Raw genomic sequence first — 16487 nt, 5'->3', positions numbered from 1 at the left:
CCCAGCACGAGTCTGTCACAGGCTACTAAGTGAAATCAGCTGCTATGCTATAGTCTTCAGTTGGAAGACTCCTGAAGAGTGTGGTGTATTCTTGGCACAAGACTTTAGGACCACAGTTTATGATGAGTAATGTATGGTGAGCAGGCTAACTGTGGAAACACCTCATGTCAACACACAAACACTAATATGGTTTATAACATCAGAGGGAAATCCCACATAACTTTCATAACGAGCACTGCTGGTCAGAAAAAGTTAAACTATTGCTATTAAAGGATAACAAAATTATCACGATTTGTTTTGAAGAGCATCAGCATTTTTTTATGACCTTTTTCCGAAAACTAGTTCCAATGTGTTATCTGTCATGTACTTCTCTCTCACTCCTGTTTCCTTCCTCTAAGAGACAGTAGGATGATCATGCTTAAAAAACAATTGACACGGGTTGGCCAGTACAGCACTGTTTGATTTGAGGAAGTTTCTAGTCCTTATGTATATATCACTCTTTTTTTTGCATTACCAATCAGTTTAAAACTTTGAGCCTTGAAACATACATAATCTTTACATTAAAGAATGTCCACAGCATCTTTCATCTGGGCTGTGGAGGAGGGGGAGGGGAGAGGGATTCAAGTTTGGAGGTCACACATTGATCGTAGTCTTTCAGCTTGACTTTGTAGCATGTTGTGAGTTATCTTAAATCCCCAATTATTATGCAGCATAATTCTTTATCATGATGGCCTTTTTTTAACAATCCTGGTGAAAACATGTGCAGTGTGGCTTTTACCAATAGAGAAGTTTGTTTGTTTCACTTTCGTAGTCATCTTAAGTCAAACCATAATGTTGCAACACTAAACCCAACCAAGAATAGCTGTCACATTTTTTTGGTTTGGTTTTAATTTACAAGGTTAAACATGAGACTAAACTGTACTCTCAAAACATAAGAGTGCAGTTTAGTTGTATCGGAATTTTGCAAGAGGTTGTGTGTGGGTTACCATCTGTCAGTGTCTTTGTTTGATGCCGCCACCAGGAGGAGTCAAAGTGGGAAATAGTCACTCACAGCTTTTTCACGATCAATGGACACCTCTACTCGGGAGCATGTAGACCTTGTATGGCGAGTAATATTTGTGACCGTGTGAATTCATCAGTAAGCTTTTGATGACGAGTTTACAATTAGTGTTGTATTATTAAATATGTTTATATTTTATTGATCGACTTGAAAGTATTGTATTGACACTTGGAGGTAATCAATAAGCTGCCTTTATGATCAGTTATTGAAATAAGTGTGATACGAAAAATATTTGAAAGATTTATTTGCAGTTATTCTGTAAAATAATTAAGAGACCAGATCAAAACAATTTGCAAAGCACAAATTGTTTTAAATTCTCCAAATCTCACAGAATTTTGGGCAACTTTTGATAATGACAACAGCAATCCAATAAAAACATTGAGACCAGTTATTCATTTTAGTTTCATTTAGGTAACACCCTGATTCAAGTCATTATCCAAGACATTTTGTTCATCCTGCAATGGAAAGCAAGCTTTAAGAAAAACCAGAGACAGAAAGGCTTTGATGCAGATCGTCAGTTTGTAAAGCCAGAAATATTGTCAAATAGGGATAAAAAGAGGAAGCAAGGGATGAATTTTAAAATGTCTAGGACTGCAGCGTCATTGTGAATCAGAAGAAGAATCTTTAACATCTGTGCTTTCTGTTGCCTCGCTGACTTCACTCAGCTCTTTGCTCTCTCCTCCACTGTCTCTCTCGTTCTCTTTCTCCTGATCACCGGATGCCGACGGGCTCTGGCCAGACGGAGCCTCCTGGCCCGATAGACGCACTCCGGGCTTTCTCAGCTTAGGGACATATAGACAGAAACGGAACACATTCATAGTCAGGATCTGCTCGTGGTCCTAAGGGAACAAGGTGAAACTCATATCAGTGTAGAAAAGCAAGTCACCTCATCAGCCATTGGGATCAGGTCTCTCTTCATGGCGTAGGCATCCTCCCCATCTGCATAGTATTTGGGCTCTATCTCACTAATCCTGTGGAGAAGCAACAATATATCACATCGTTGCAGTCAGAACAAATATCTAAAGCCTGGGCTCAAGATGTAACTAGTCAAATGTTACGCATTTTAGTAATACAACCAATTAAGGATGCTTTTCCCACCAGAATTGTAATTACAAATCTTTAAGTTTTACAACAACGTTCCTAAATGACCCTGACAATGTGAATGAGGAAAATAAAAAGTAGTGCAGAGTTGGTGGTGCTGGCAACTGCAAAATGCAAAAGTCAGAAAGAAAAGGGTGGACTGAGCAAAACACCTTGTTCTTTTCTTTTTTGGACTGAGAATAAGCTAATAGACTGATTTGTTGGCTCCCTCTACCAATGACCAGGGTGTTTCTGAAAAGCGGGGCTATGACCATACTAACTGTCTAACATTACAAAAAGAGTACATACTGTACCTTACAAATGAAACACTAAAATAATGTTGACACAGAAATAAACTTACTGGAATTTGAGTGTGTTTGAGTACAGGTGCAATGCCGCTCGGTTGCTGCAGTAGGGAGAAAAACAAATTTGGTAAGTTCCTTGAGAACAAGACACAAAAAGTCAGAGCCAAGAGACACACACAATAACATATCCGACAGAACAAAGATAAACCAACTCCACAGAGAGCAAACAGTGCACTTTACCTTTTGCGAACATGAAGTGAGACATATTTAGCGTTGAAGTTTTCTATCATGGCCCGGCTGGCTTGATCCATCAGCTTCTGAGCCAGGCCAAGACGTCTGTGGGAACGCTTCACAGCCTGGAAGACAAAGATATGGGTTTTGTTACCCAAGAGAAGCCAGCCAAACGTCTCAGTACTGCAAAACATGTAATATATAGATTGGAGGAGATGTACGTGCATGCAGGAGATGTATGGGGCGTTTCATTCACACTCACCAGAGATGTGATGTGTCCGTGGGGTACATCATCAGGGTCCTCCTCCCTTGAGTGCAGAAAAGGTTTAGGGAACACATAAATCACCAACTCGTGTCAAATAAAGAAATATATAGGCAAAGATTCAGACTCACATCTTTGCCAGCACATATCCCACAATTTTGCCATTTTCGTCCTCTGCTATGTATGAGAGCTAAAACGAGAAAAAAAAGAGAACAGAAAATGAGTCAAACATACACACTGTCAGGATGTCAGAAGAAAAGGGAAGCTGCAGTTAATCACCTGAGGCCAGGACAATCCGTGATAGAAATAGTATTTCATCTGGTAGTTTTCTGGAAGACACAGCAGGTTGCAGTGCTGCATATTCATAAGGTCTTCCGGCTGAAAACAAAACATTCAGAAAGATGCGTGACACAAGGCTTTGACCTGAGTCGACGATATTTGGACAGCTAGCGAGCAGGCTGCAACTAGCTTAGCTAGCAGTCAGTAGAAACAGCATGGCTGTCGAGAGGATTTCGGCACACTTACCCTCGCGTTTCTGATGTTCATTGTGCTAGTTGGCTTGTTATCTGGACTGTGGAGACAGAGTTAAAATAAACTAACGTCACGCGGACCAATCAATTCATAATAATAACACTACAATGGTTTAAAGAGCTTGTCTTCGCTAACTAGCTAGTACGACTTGCTAGCAAAGAAGGGAGGGGAGGAAGGAGCGTGCCACAATAAGGTCGCACACTTCCGGTCGCAGCGTGCGCCGAGACTTCAAAATAAAAGTTGTAAAATGTGCGTGAGGCACGAAAATATGGCATGAATCCCTTTTATTTTTGAAGAATTCCCTCGCGTCGACAAGAAGCCGCTTAGTACAATGTGTATTATAGTCGTAAACTTTACATACGTTTAAAAGAAAGCGTCAAACCGTAGACCAACCCAGGCGAAGCGGTTCACTGCTGGGCCCCCCCCGGATCCCCAGGGGACCCCAATACCCAAACTGCATTATGTGTTGTGCGCCACGAAAGTATAATATAAACTAAATGGGTTGCATTGTAAAACCTGACCTTGTGGCCGTGTTGGAGTCTTATGTTTGTAATTTGCATTAAAATTGAGGGGTCAGGGCACACACTGTGCCTCCGATCATGTCTATATATAATTGATATAGCAGGTATTTGCTTTGATTTAGAAACATAATCGCATAGTCACAAGTACTTAATCCATGACATTTCTCAAGTTCTCATATTCAAAAAAGTCTTTCTGGTCTCTGAATGCTGACCATTAAATGACATGGGATGTGATCATTAATCTGCCTTCCTCTTCTGTAGTAATAGGCCAGGTTTGATAATTAAATGCAACCTTTTCATCTTGCATATTAAAGATGTGTGACCTCCATCTGCCTCTCTTTAAATGTCCTTTAGTTCTAAGATTTTACCAGACAACGTTTGATTCTTTTTTTCTTTCAAGACATGAGTCAAGTCAAATCAAGAGGTTTCAAATGAGTCGAATGTCACAATAGCACAAGTCAAGTGCTAAGCCTTGGTTACATAAGTCTGATTCAAAGTCTCAAAATTTGATATTTTAGATTAAAACCAAAATATGCATATATATATTTGGGGCCAGAGGCACAAAAGAATGTTTTTAACCAAGAGACCTCATAGGGAGTTTATCTGGCCATGGTTGATACTATAAACTACAAAGTCTTAGAGAATATGCTATCATAAATATGTTTTTTCTTAACAATATACATCTAAATGTCCAAAGTTATTCAAACAGATGTTGATTCCTCATTCATTTATTTTTTTTTAAAAACCTTTGGTTACAGTAGCATTGTAGATTTATCTCCTCGGTTTATTGTCTTCTTGCTTAGTAGTAGTCCAGTAAACTACTCAAAATTGTAATAATAATCTCTTTTTTTTTTAAAGTTTTACATTTTAATTGAAATAATTGCATTTGCTTTTTATATATTAACTTTTAATTGAATTACATTTATTTTTTTCTACTTTACTTTAATCTGGTATTATACTGCCTCTAATGTACTGTAACCAGATTACAGTTACTTGTATTGATATATAAAACAACCACATTATATTAACACTCTCAATAACTGGCACATTGTTCATACTTCAGCAACGTAAACCGCCATCCAATCGGCGGTGCAACATGCAAATCGAGCAGGTGTCACCAGGGAGGGACTGAAGAGGAAATGAATATTTTTAGAATAACACCGGTGTGACAGCGGTGTCGTCAACATTTCACAGGAATCATGGCCGAAACGTGTCTTGAAAAATAAAACATTTTCGGATTATTCAGAGGGAGATGAACACTTTCTGATTTCAGACGACCGAAGGGACTCCAGTGGGTGTTTGACTGATGGCGAGATCAGATTGTCAACCTGCTGCTCTTTTTCAGAGATGCAAGAGTTACGACTGTAAAATGTGATTATAAAAGTTTCCTGAAAAACTGTAAAGAGCGACGCTGTGGATGAAAAGCGCTTTTTTTCCGGATGGAGGAGACAGATCTCAGGCTGGAGTCAAGTTTGTGGGTCGGGAATAAAAGGTACCGGGCGGTCCTGACGGGCTGGCATTTCAACTGGACCGAGGTCGATAAGAAGAACCGGGAACAGAAAACAAGTAGGTGGCTCTTTAGTGTCGAAAGCATCAGTCGGTCTTTAACATCGCGCTTGGATCTGAACATAATAATCGGCTCTTGGAACACCTCAGTGTGTAACACTTGTTAAAAGCCACAACCCGCTTCCTGTCTGCACGGAACTGGCATACCTTGATGATGACAAACAAACAGTATATATATATATATATATATAATGTAGAAGTGGCTTAGGAAACACCACGAGCAAAACAATGTGGGTTACACCTTACATGTCATTCTGAGTAATTACAGGGAGGGTTTGATTCAACCCATAGCTGCTACCAGAAAACGTGAAAAACAAGTTAAACTGCACGAACATGAAACACGACCAACTGGAGCCACTGGACTAAAGCACTGCCTGTCGAGTACTCACACACATACTGGCATATTTTCACTACAACAAAATGCCTCTGCTCGACATGCTGACACACACACATGTACAACACAGAAAGAAATGCACTCTGGAATGTTGTTCCTGCTCAGAAAACCAATGAATGTCACTTTTTAAAGACATATTTAAAATGCTTTCTTTGAGACACTACACTTGTGTCCCTTTTTAAACATACACTGACGTGTTGAAAATCACTTTCACTGCTGTATATATATATATATATATATATATATATATATATATATATATATATATATATATATATATATATATATATATATATATATATATATATATATATATACACACACATATTAATGCAAAGAAGACATAATGATGTTGTACAGGCTACACACAAGCTGCATCCTCCTCTCACTTCCACAGTCAAAGTGTAAAACATAGTCACCAAGCTGTTGTTTATAGGCCAATTATTATCAATAGGTGTGACTAATTATATGGATGATGCTGCTGCTCTTGATAGGTGTGCCAGTGAGTCAGCATGCACAGTATCAGAACCCTGAAACTGAAACAGCTGGATGGGACAGTCATCATTAATTTCATTAGTGACAACTGTGCTTTTCCTAAAGTCAAGTATTTGGATTGGAACAGCCAATTGCTTTGGCATCTGCTATAACAAATGAAACAATCTGCTTTGAAAAAAGGTCTTTCCAGTGATTAAAATATCCCATCCATAGTCTGCAAAGAAGCATGTCCACTGAGTCTAACGCTGTGTTTATTTGTCTGTGTGATTAGTTTCAGTACCTGTGGCTGAGGTGGTTGGAGTGGAGGAAGGCCGCGTGGAGATCCTGCCCCGGAAGTCAGTCGAGGACACAGACAAACAGTTCACAGGTGGGTTAATGTGTGAGAATCTCGGTCAATGCTGAACAGTCTGAATCATTACACATCTTTTGCCATTGAGTTTTAAAATATGTCAGAACCTGAGTAATTTGCATACAAGTGCACAGCACATTAGCTTTACGGTTTAGCCAGACGTATGCCTGGTATCGTGCTTTGACAGCATGGTTTTGTTTCCCCTTATCTATCATTTACCTCCAGTTTTCTACGTGAAGCGCAGCAGCAGTGGGAGCTCTTATGGGTTACTATGGACGCTGGGCCGGACCCAGTTCAGCTGCCTCAGTCGGGTGCTCAGAGACCAATGGACAAAACACCTAAGAACGGCCCTAAAAACTCACAGTATGGATGGATGATTAGATAATGTTTTCCCCCCTTAAATTCGTCAGAGTCCACTGGGTCTCAACAATCTGTAATAATTCAAATGTGTGTTTTAGGTCCGCTGCGTCCAAACAGGCTGTTGGTATTTATCAACCCATTTGGAGGGAAGAAGAAAGGAAGGAAGATCTACCATTCTATGGTGGCCCCTCTGTTTGAGCTAGCTGGTATCAGCTCTCATGTAATAGGTAAGGGACAACAAAGTAGTTAGCCTTAACTTGATTAAAGAAATAATTAATGAATGGGACTTGCAGTCTCCATGTTACTGGGACAGGGATGTTATGTGTACAGATTGTAAAGCCCTCTGAGGCAAATCTTGTATTTGTGACTTTGGCCTATACAAAATAAACTGAATTGAATTGATACTCTAACATTCCTTTTGTAGTGACTGAGCGGGCAAACCAAGCCAGAGACCACCTCCTGAAGAAAGACCTGACAGGCTTTGACGGGTAAGAACCATCAGCACCACAGTGTAAACATTGTGGTATGAAAGCATAATAACAGCTAAGCTCTCGGGGAGGTGCTTCCACAACAGAACTCTTGTGTTTGTTTACAACAGTGTGGTGTGTGTGGGTGGGGATGGCATGTTCAGCGAAATACTTCACGGTTTGATTGGGCGGACACAACAAGAGGCAGGCCTTTGTGAGAATGATCCCACAATCACTTTACAGCCTTGTCCGCTCCATATTGGCATCATCCCAGCAGGTAAGGACACATAAACAGGAATTCATAAACGTATGGAGATAGAGCCGTGGCACACTCATCGTTTTCTGTTGTATCTAATCTAGGATCTACAGACTGCGTGTGTTACGCCACGGTTGGCGTGATCGACCCTGTTACTTCAGCTTTGCACATCATCATTGGTGAGGAGTTTCATTCGAATAATTCACTCAAAAATCAAATTCTTAAAAGTACAATTCTTTCAGCGCCGAGCTCCAGAGTGAAGCTTGTATGTCCTTCTTATATCCCACAATATCTTGCAGGAGACTCTCAGCCTTTGGATGTGTGTTCAGTGCACCATGCCACTGCTCTGGTGCGCTACTCCGTGTCTCTGTTGGGTTACGGCTTCTACGGGGACGTACTGGCTGAGAGTGAAAAGCACCGCTGGATGGGACCTCTCCGATATGACTATTCAGGTGTGGCCTGGTGTTTCATTTAGAGGACAGAAATGACTACATGCTGAGATACAGCAGATGCTGTTGGATTCTCTGAATCTATTTTCAGCTTAAAGTTGAACATTCATCAGGAACCTGTTACTAACAGCACTATGTCTAAGATTCATGTAATGCACATGCTCTTTAAATAACTATGTCACAGAACCACATTCTTTACATATTATCTTCTTTAAAGTGTTGTGTATATACCTAGTGCATTTTTTGCTCTCATTTTTCCAGGCACAATGGTGTACCTGAGCAACAGAAGCTATGCAGGCATAGTTCAGTATCTACCAGCAGACCCACTGCTCTCCAGCCCAAGAGATAGAACACGCTGCCTCTCAGGGTAAAACACCAACAACTGACAAGATCTTACACAAATAAGGGTGTATACACATCTAATAAATATAATAAACACAAAACAAAAAAAGGAAAGGCAAGAAAATCACAGTGTGTACAACAGATTATGCTCTAGTGATGTGGAGGTGTTTTAATACCTTCAAACGTTCACACAACCACAATCTGGGAGCTTGGGAGTGTTATCTATTTACATACTGCAGTTATTTGTCAAGTATAGTATTTACTTTTTGCATGTGTTTTTTTTCTGTTCTCTTCCTGTATCACAGAGGTGACTTTATGAATTTAGGGTCATCGTTTGCTTCGCCAGTTTCTGTTATTATGCGACTGTGACTGTGCTACATGAGGTGAAACAAACTTCATGCAAACAAAACCACCACAATGTTGTTTTTATGTAGCCTCTCCATGGCTCTCAGTTGTTTAACTCATACAAGTGGCTCCTCCTGGATAGCAAGAGTTATTAACATGAAAAGAAAGAAGCCCAAAGGAACGCATGAACTCCCAGAAATGATGAAAGCTTGTTAATTATTTTTATTTCTTATCTTACTCCCAGCTTTTCTGTGAGTCCTCACTCTAAGCTGTGAAAGGACAAGAGTGACTTTAACCTTGTAGGTCTTAACCCCCGTTAATGAGAAACAGAGAAAGTGTCATTATTATTAAGGCACCAGTGAAATGGTTCAAATTCATTGCTTGAGACATCGTAACTGCTACCACCTGCAGCAGGGACTCAGGTATTGGGTGCACCTTAAGGAGGGTAGAAACCATGGCAGGAGGAACATGATCTAGATGAAAGGGGAGCCTCTGGCTCTTGTTAAAGTGTACAGTGCCTCTGTCTTTGACTGAGGCTGCCTCTGGCTGTCAGCAAGAGGTTTATGATGCTCTTATGAATGGGTGTCAAGGTTAAGGAGCTTGTTTTTTCAAAGACCTTCAAGCAGAGTGAAAAGCATTTGTGCTGTGTGTGTGTGTGTGTGTGTGTGTGTGTGTGTGTGTGTGTGTGTGTGTGTGTGTGTGTTTAGGTGCAGTGTGTGCTCCCGAAGCACAGAGAGACTTTTCTCCCACTCTTCAGATCCAGGCTCCTTGTACAGCTCCAACTTCAGCCAGTTCAGTAGTGACTCAGAAGGTAATAACACAGGTAGACGTTACAGTCCTGTACTTTCAGTATGTACATAACTGTATATTTAACCCCATTTAGCAGAAATCATGGACACTTTAAGCAGCCCTTTTGGATTGTTAACTATTTATTGAAGCTAATTGCAAGATTGTTTTATTTGAAACAAAAGAGGATTGGAGAGGTGAAATAATCCAGTATCCATCTTCTACACAGCATAATCCAGTTCACAAGAAAAGAAGCTAAATGTAGAAAAGTGATAACACAAGTTTTTTAACTGAATATGTTCAATGGCCAAACAATCACAGCAACGCTAACTCAAACCAACGGTCGCCTGAAAAGTAAATCTAGGAACGTTTGCCTGATGGGCCAAAACATGCAAAAGCATCAGTATGTTTTTTTTAAGAATCATCAGCGATGAACAGTGGGGATTTCTTTGAATGGAGCATCACGTCTTTCTTTCTGTTTCTGTCCAGGTGAGTGGGTGAGTGTGGAGGGCCGGTTCAGGTGTGTGTCCCTCACTTGTATGTCCAGCTCGTGTCCCAAGAGTCCTCTGGGCCTCTCTCCCTCTGCTCACCTCGCTGACGGAACAGGGGACCTCATCCTGGTGTGGGACACTCACCCGCTGGGGTTCCTCAAGTTCCTCTACCGACATACCAGCACACAGGATCAGGTATGAGCACTTTCACATTACATTGAAGCTGGGCTGGCAAGTTTCAACACAACTTGACACAAACTCTGCCACTTCTCTTAGTTTGACCTGCCGTTTGTGGAGGTGCACCGCGTGAAGGCCGTCCGTTTCTCTCTCCCCCCGGACAAAGAGGATGAAGCGTATGAAGAGATCAGAGGGACGAGTGGTGGGATGGATGAAGAAGAGAGGGACTACATTGAGACTGTAAGCAGGAGTGGATCTCAGCTGCACCTGGCAGAGAGAGATACAGGACGAGACATGACAAGTGATCAGAAAACAACGACCCCCTTCTTGTGTGGTCTGTGCTGCAGTAAAGCTCCTACTGTGTCAGTGTGGAACTGTGACGGAGAGATTCTGCCCTCCACAGAAATCCTCAGCAGGTAAAAGAGAGTTCAACCATCCATGTATTGTTTTGTGTATTCCCACGTGGTATTGTATTGTCCTCTTTCTGAATGTCAGGTTCTAATTTGATTGCAACTCAGCTCAGTCATTTACCAACAGAAAACAAAAAACAACAATGACCAGGTGGCAAAGATCATTTCTTTAATCAACAACGCAGTTTTTAACCCTGTTCGCTTCTCTTAGGGTACATGGCCAGCTGGTGCGTCTGTACGCCAGGGGTATCGAGGATGGAGCAGCTGTGCACAACTGCAGCGACGCAAATGACAAGTGTGAAAGGGGATACACCTGACACAAATAGTCTCACCTAAGTGTTGAACGATGAGGGAAAGATGACAATGGACATGTTAGGCATGAATTTACTGAAACAGTTTTGCAGTCTGTCATGGCCAAAGAGTTCCTAATATTTCAGGTACTTTTACATATTTTCTCATTGCAATAAGGAAACAAGTATTATTCCAAAATAAGTGTGTGTTTGTGGAATTATTCTACTTCAAACACTATTAAAAGACTTGCTAAATGATGACTTATCTGTAGTGCAGATTGTTCTGATATACAGTGTTAGTATGCAATCTTTGGGAATTTTATTTATTTTTACTTGAGCTTCCACGGAATAAAATCACGGGTAATGTCAACACAATTTAACAGACAAGTCAATAAAAAGACTGACCTGACTCATTTTGTACTTTATTGTCAACTTTAGTGTATATTTGAAATGTAATAGGAGCAACAGCTTTGACATAAATAATGATAAAGGAGTGTGATCCAAAATAATTTTTAATTTCAACATCACTTACCAAACTGAAAGATCATGGGTATGGTATACAGTAATTATACAGTTCAAATAACACATGAAAGAACAAATATAAATGTTCCAGAGAAGAGGTTGTTGAGATCAAATTTAAATTGAATTCATGCATTGTGACAGAATTAACTTTACAAACATAATCAAGCATTAAATAATGTGATTTGAAATTAGCTTAAAGCACCTGCCTGAAAGTTATTATTACCTAAAGCATTTACAGTAAACATTTATTCAGAGAGTGACCTAACCAGACCAACAAGCCAAATGTGGACTTCATGTGGCGCTCAGCGTCATCGTGGTGTAGTGATGACTGTAAACACAAGCCTGCTCAGAACAGGTTTATATTCTTAACATTGCAATGACCCTTAGTGTAAATATGGATCATCCAGACATAAGTTATAGAATCATATGGCTAATTCTGAAGAAACAGGACGGGTAAAAAGAACGCCGGCCAGGTGATGTGACTGAGGCGATGCCCGCCAGTGGCACAAGTGTTGAGTATGTTTTGTAGTTTGCTGGGACATACACATTATTGATTATGAGTATCACCTGGATTGGTCTAATTAAAACTGAGGTGGCGTGTGCTTTTCTCAGGACCTCCAGTTTGTTTGTTTGCTAGCCGGCTAGCAAACACGTCACAGCTAGTTAGATTCTCATAATCATTAATATGTATGTGTCAGCAAACTGAAACACACCCCATACTCGTACAGTTGAACACTCTAATCAGACTACTGCAGTTATTGTTATTTCTACATTTGTTATTGTCTGATCAGGAATAAAATGCAGCGCAGACAAAATGAAACAACTGACAGCAGTGAAAGATTGCAGTAAACTTTTATTCTTTGGAAACTTGTCTATCGTGTGTGTGTGTGTGTAAATCATGCTGTGTGGGGCTTCACCCACTTGTATTTCCCCTCATAGCGGAATCCCACCCTCTTCACTAGGTCATCTGCCTCATTCGGACCACGACTGCAGACGCACAAAAAAAAGAAAAAAGGAAGAGATATGTTCACTGAAATGCAAATGCGTATCAAGTATTGTATGTAGGTATGTATCATGTGTCTTATAATACAGACATTGTACCTTCCATATGTATAAGGGATTGGGGGTGTCTTCTCTCCCTCTATTTGGTGGAGGAGAGGGGTGAAGATCCTCCAGGCCTCTTGCAACTCATCACTGGGACAGACAGAAGGGCACTTCAAGTCAAAAACAAAATACTACACAGAAATACAATAACTATAATAAACTGTGACAGAAAATGTTGCAACCAACCTGCGAACAAAGTGCATCTGATTTCCACAGAAGACATCCAGTATCAGCCGCTCGTACGCATCTGGGAGCTTCACGTTCTGGAAAAAGATGGCAGGAAATTAAAAGAAGTTTAAGTTAAAGACTACTGTAGTTAGTTGAAGATTAACATTTGCCTATAAAGTGTGACCAACATATATAAACGGAGTGACAATATCAGGACAAAGAGATTCCCCTTGATTCAAGAAACACTTGAGTTAGGAGTATCACCTTGTATCTGCTCCTGTAGGTGAGGTCCAGCTCAGTCTCCTCTGGGCTGAAGTAAACCCCCGGCCTCTTGGTCATCATCTTCAGGTAAATGGCTTCGTCCGGCTGCACCCGCACCACCAGCTCGTTCCTCTGACAGCGGTCACCAAAAATGTCTCCTGGTACATCAGTGAACTGCAGGCGCACTTCTGCCTTTCGTTCATTCAAAGCTTTACCACAGCGGAGAATGAAAGGTACCCCTGGTGGAAAGGTGGACGGTGGATGATGAAGGGTGCAAAAATATGACAGGGAGAAAATCAGAGGAAATGTCGTACAGTGCAAACTAACACAAGTGAGGTCCAAAGAGAAGAAATGTTTTGCCTCACCGTCCCATCTTTCATTCCGGACATAAAGCACAGCCGTGGCAAAAGTCGGCGTGCAGGAGCCTTCAGGTATGGTTGGGTCATCAAGGTAACCCAGCTTGGAGTGGCCCTCGCCCTTTGGGTCCCCCACATACTGGCCAAGCACCACATCTGACCCAGCAACCGGAGCTATACACTTTAACACCTTCACCTGCAGCACACCAATAATAACAGGACTGCAATGACCTAGATGCTCTGGTATTTCGGACCAACCACATAACCAGTCATTGGGGTTACCTTCTCATCCCTCACGTCATCTGGGCTGGTGGAAGCAGGTTTCTCCATGGCGACCAAACAGAGCATCTGGAGGAGATGGTTCTGCATGACATCTCTGCATTAAGAAACGAGGAGGAATCAGGGTACGTAAACACTCTAGTGTAATAAAAACATCAATTTAAGTTATATATGAATGTACCGTCTCTTACCGAATGATCCCAAAGTCATCAAAGTATCCTCCGCGGCCCTGAGAGCCAAAAGGTTCTTTGAAGGTGAGGACCACACAGGCCACACTGTTCCTGTTCCATATGGGTCCAAAGATGCGATTTCCAAACCTGGTCGCGAGAGAATAAAACACATCTAAAATAAAACCTTCGAAACCAAGTGACACAGGAAGAAATGTAGGAGTACTCCAGAGATCCAGAAATCTACCACATTTAGGTTTTTAACAGTGGAAAAGTGCTTGAGAATGTGTGTACGGAACTTGTTACCTGAGCACCATGAGATTCTGCACCATCTCTTTGCCCAGGTAGTGGTCTATGCGGTAGATCTGGTCCTCTGTGAAGAGGGAGGACAGGTGGGCCGACAGCTCCTCAGAGCTCTGAAGGTCACGGCCGAAGGGCTTCTCAACAATTACCCTGCTCCAGCCTCTGTTTTACGCACACAGCTGATTAGAATAATGTAATCAAATAGCAAGGAAACCATCACTTCCTGAAACAGACACTGACTTGCGGCTCATGCAGTGGGTTCTGATGTTTGTGCTGACATGCTGGTAGACGGTGGGGGGCAGGGCCAGGTAAAAGAGTCTGTTGGCGTCAGCTCCCCTGGGCAGGGACGACAGATGAGAGTCAAGTTGAGTGAAAGAGCCGTCGTCGTCATACCTGCCGCTCAGGTAGGAGTTCTTACTGAAGAAGGTTGAGAGACACTCACTGTCTTCATCAGTGACCTGAGGGAAATGTAGAATAATGTTTCCAGAAAAGACGCCCCAACCAATCGACAATGTTGTCCCAGATAGCCAAAAAGATGCTACCTCCAAATGAGGCAGACATGCTGTCTTGATGTCTTCCACCGTCAGCTTTGACCGGGAGAAACCAACAAAGTAGATGTCGTCTGGGAGCAGGCCATCTCTGAATAACCACCTAAAGAAGGTACAGTCAAAAAGCAGCAAAACATAACAGGGGCCGAAGGTCTAAGTGACCAAACAACTCTAAAGACACTAGGTGTGCACTTGGTATTAGAGCAGCAAATCTTTACTCACCATAAAGTTGGATAGATCTTCTTTTTAGCAAGATCCCCCTGTGCAAAATATATATAAATACAAAAATGGTGATTGTAATCTCTTACTGAAAATCACTTTGGCTGAACATAATCAACCAAGAGTCCAAAGATTAGGTAAACCACAAGTAGAGTCTGAGAATCTGTTGCATAATAGAAGAACTTTGAACACACTCTTTTTGATGGACTCAAACCTCAGATAAAATCGAAATAGATCACTGGTTTCAACAAATAACAGCTAAACAAACAGACGATAGATATGAGCAACTAGATTTTGGAACTTGTGCCGGGCTCCAAGTAAAAAACGGTCTGTCTAAATGTATTTGCTCCAAAACTATCCTATTCTTCAATGCTCGATAAAGAAAACAGTAGATGCAGCATATTTCCATCAACATGTGCTCTTTCCCTGGCTTTTATTTTCTGATTACCACACTGCAATATTCCCCAGTGAATTGGTCTCTTTGTGTTAACTCTGTCGGGCCCCCCGTCACATTTAAATCTATTTTCAAACAATATTTTTCACTGTAACATCTGTATCAGAACATTTCTACAGTTCTTTGTGGAATTCCGTTCAAGAAAAATTACATGTTCATTTTGGAGTAGAGGGAAACTGTGGTTATTCATTTCTGTTTAGAGGTTGTACTTACAGAAGCTCCCAGTATGATGAATATGTGCGTGTTGGAATGACTGGATTGCTCCTCTCCATAGAGCTCCTTCCTGAGCTGGCCAAACACCTCAGAGCGAGTCAAAGGCTGAGAGCTCATCTTTTGGCCCATCTGCTCTGTCTGTCCAAACTGTGGAAATTCTCACTGCCCTATGGCTACGTGACACACACACATAGCACGGTGACATTACAATCGTCATCTTTGCCCTGCAGAAACACTTAGCAAGTTAATGCTGCCACCTATTGTTGGACAGGAAAAATGCCTTAGCGTGGTCGCTTCATCATACTTTAAACGTATGACCTCTGCCCTGCATTTCAGCAGGCGTTAGACCCAACTGAGTTAGACCTAACTCATAGATTCAAATCTACCTTTACACACACTATCTATACAATCAATCAGATCAGGTTTGGCTACCCAGAAGAAATCCTGCTCATCCATTTAAACTCACATTTCAGGTCTAAAGACTGAAAACAATTGGCAGGAATGTTTCTTGCTCTTAAACCACTCCTTAGACAAATATTGCGTAAACATAACAGGTGCCTCTCACTGAGAAAATCTGATGGCATTGTCGCAGATATAATTCTTATCAGTGGACAACCTTTTTTAAATAAATATTTTACAGGATGGTAAAATGAGTCATGAATAACTGCAGGAAATCTATCTCTAAATTCAAATGATTTAATATTTATAGCTTCAGTAACCACAGTG

The 16487-nt window shown here is 41.3% G+C and overlaps 3 protein-coding genes across 5 annotated transcripts; 1 reads left to right on the top strand and 2 right to left on the bottom strand.

Moving 5' to 3' along the window:
- Positions 1-1287: 1287 nt before the first annotated feature.
- naa10 (N-alpha-acetyltransferase 10, NatA catalytic subuni) lies at positions 1288-3643 on the bottom strand. 3 transcript variants are annotated; one of them, XM_068597485.1, is made up of 8 exons: positions 3464-3643; positions 3218-3316; positions 3070-3128; positions 2939-2984; positions 2686-2801; positions 2502-2546; positions 1947-2031; positions 1288-1851 (listed from the first exon to the last, which is right to left on the bottom strand). In XM_068597485.1, the coding sequence occupies exons 1-8, from the start codon at positions 3482-3484 to the stop codon at positions 1660-1662; spliced, it is 663 nt and encodes a 220-aa protein (XP_068453586.1). In that variant the 5' UTR covers positions 3485-3643; the 3' UTR covers positions 1288-1659. The 3 variants fall into 3 exon arrangements, with proteins under 3 accessions (XP_068453586.1, XP_068453587.1, XP_068453588.1); XM_068597486.1 differs by having other exon boundaries at positions 1288-1842; XM_068597487.1 differs by having other exon boundaries at positions 1725-1859; positions 1948-2031.
- A 1563-nt stretch (positions 3644-5206) lies between these two features.
- On the top strand, positions 5207-11542 carry zgc:158263 (ceramide kinase family protein). Its single transcript, XM_068598145.1, has 13 exons — positions 5207-5556; positions 6717-6812; positions 7020-7157; positions 7253-7381; positions 7579-7642; positions 7753-7898; positions 7982-8056; positions 8177-8329; positions 8588-8693; positions 9721-9824; positions 10289-10485; positions 10567-10883; positions 11089-11542. Exons 1-13 carry the CDS (start codon positions 5430-5432, stop codon positions 11192-11194), a joined length of 1758 nt encoding a protein of 585 aa, XP_068454246.1. The 5' UTR covers positions 5207-5429; the 3' UTR covers positions 11195-11542.
- Positions 11543-12578: 1036 nt separating this feature from the next.
- On the bottom strand, positions 12579-15890 carry LOC137800447 (glucose-6-phosphate 1-dehydrogenase-like). The gene is made up of 12 exons (XM_068597656.1): positions 15762-15890; positions 15098-15135; positions 14870-14978; positions 14568-14785; positions 14331-14489; positions 14049-14174; positions 13861-13954; positions 13588-13774; positions 13226-13461; positions 12980-13056; positions 12791-12883; positions 12579-12676 (listed from the first exon to the last, which is right to left on the bottom strand). Exons 1-12 carry the CDS (start codon positions 15888-15890, stop codon positions 12586-12588), a joined length of 1557 nt encoding a protein of 518 aa, XP_068453757.1. The 3' UTR covers positions 12579-12585.
- Between the last annotated feature and the right edge of the window lie 597 nt (positions 15891-16487).

The sequence above is a fragment of the Clinocottus analis genome, unplaced genomic scaffold (genome assembly GCF_023055335.1).
Source record: "Clinocottus analis isolate CAN_PGR_092001 unplaced genomic scaffold, fCliAna1.0.p SCAF_4, whole genome shotgun sequence".
NCBI classification, from domain to species: Eukaryota; Metazoa; Chordata; class Actinopteri; order Perciformes; family Cottidae; genus Clinocottus; species Clinocottus analis.
Note: the sequence above shows the minus strand (reverse complement) of the source record. Positions and strands in the feature narration are given on the sequence as shown.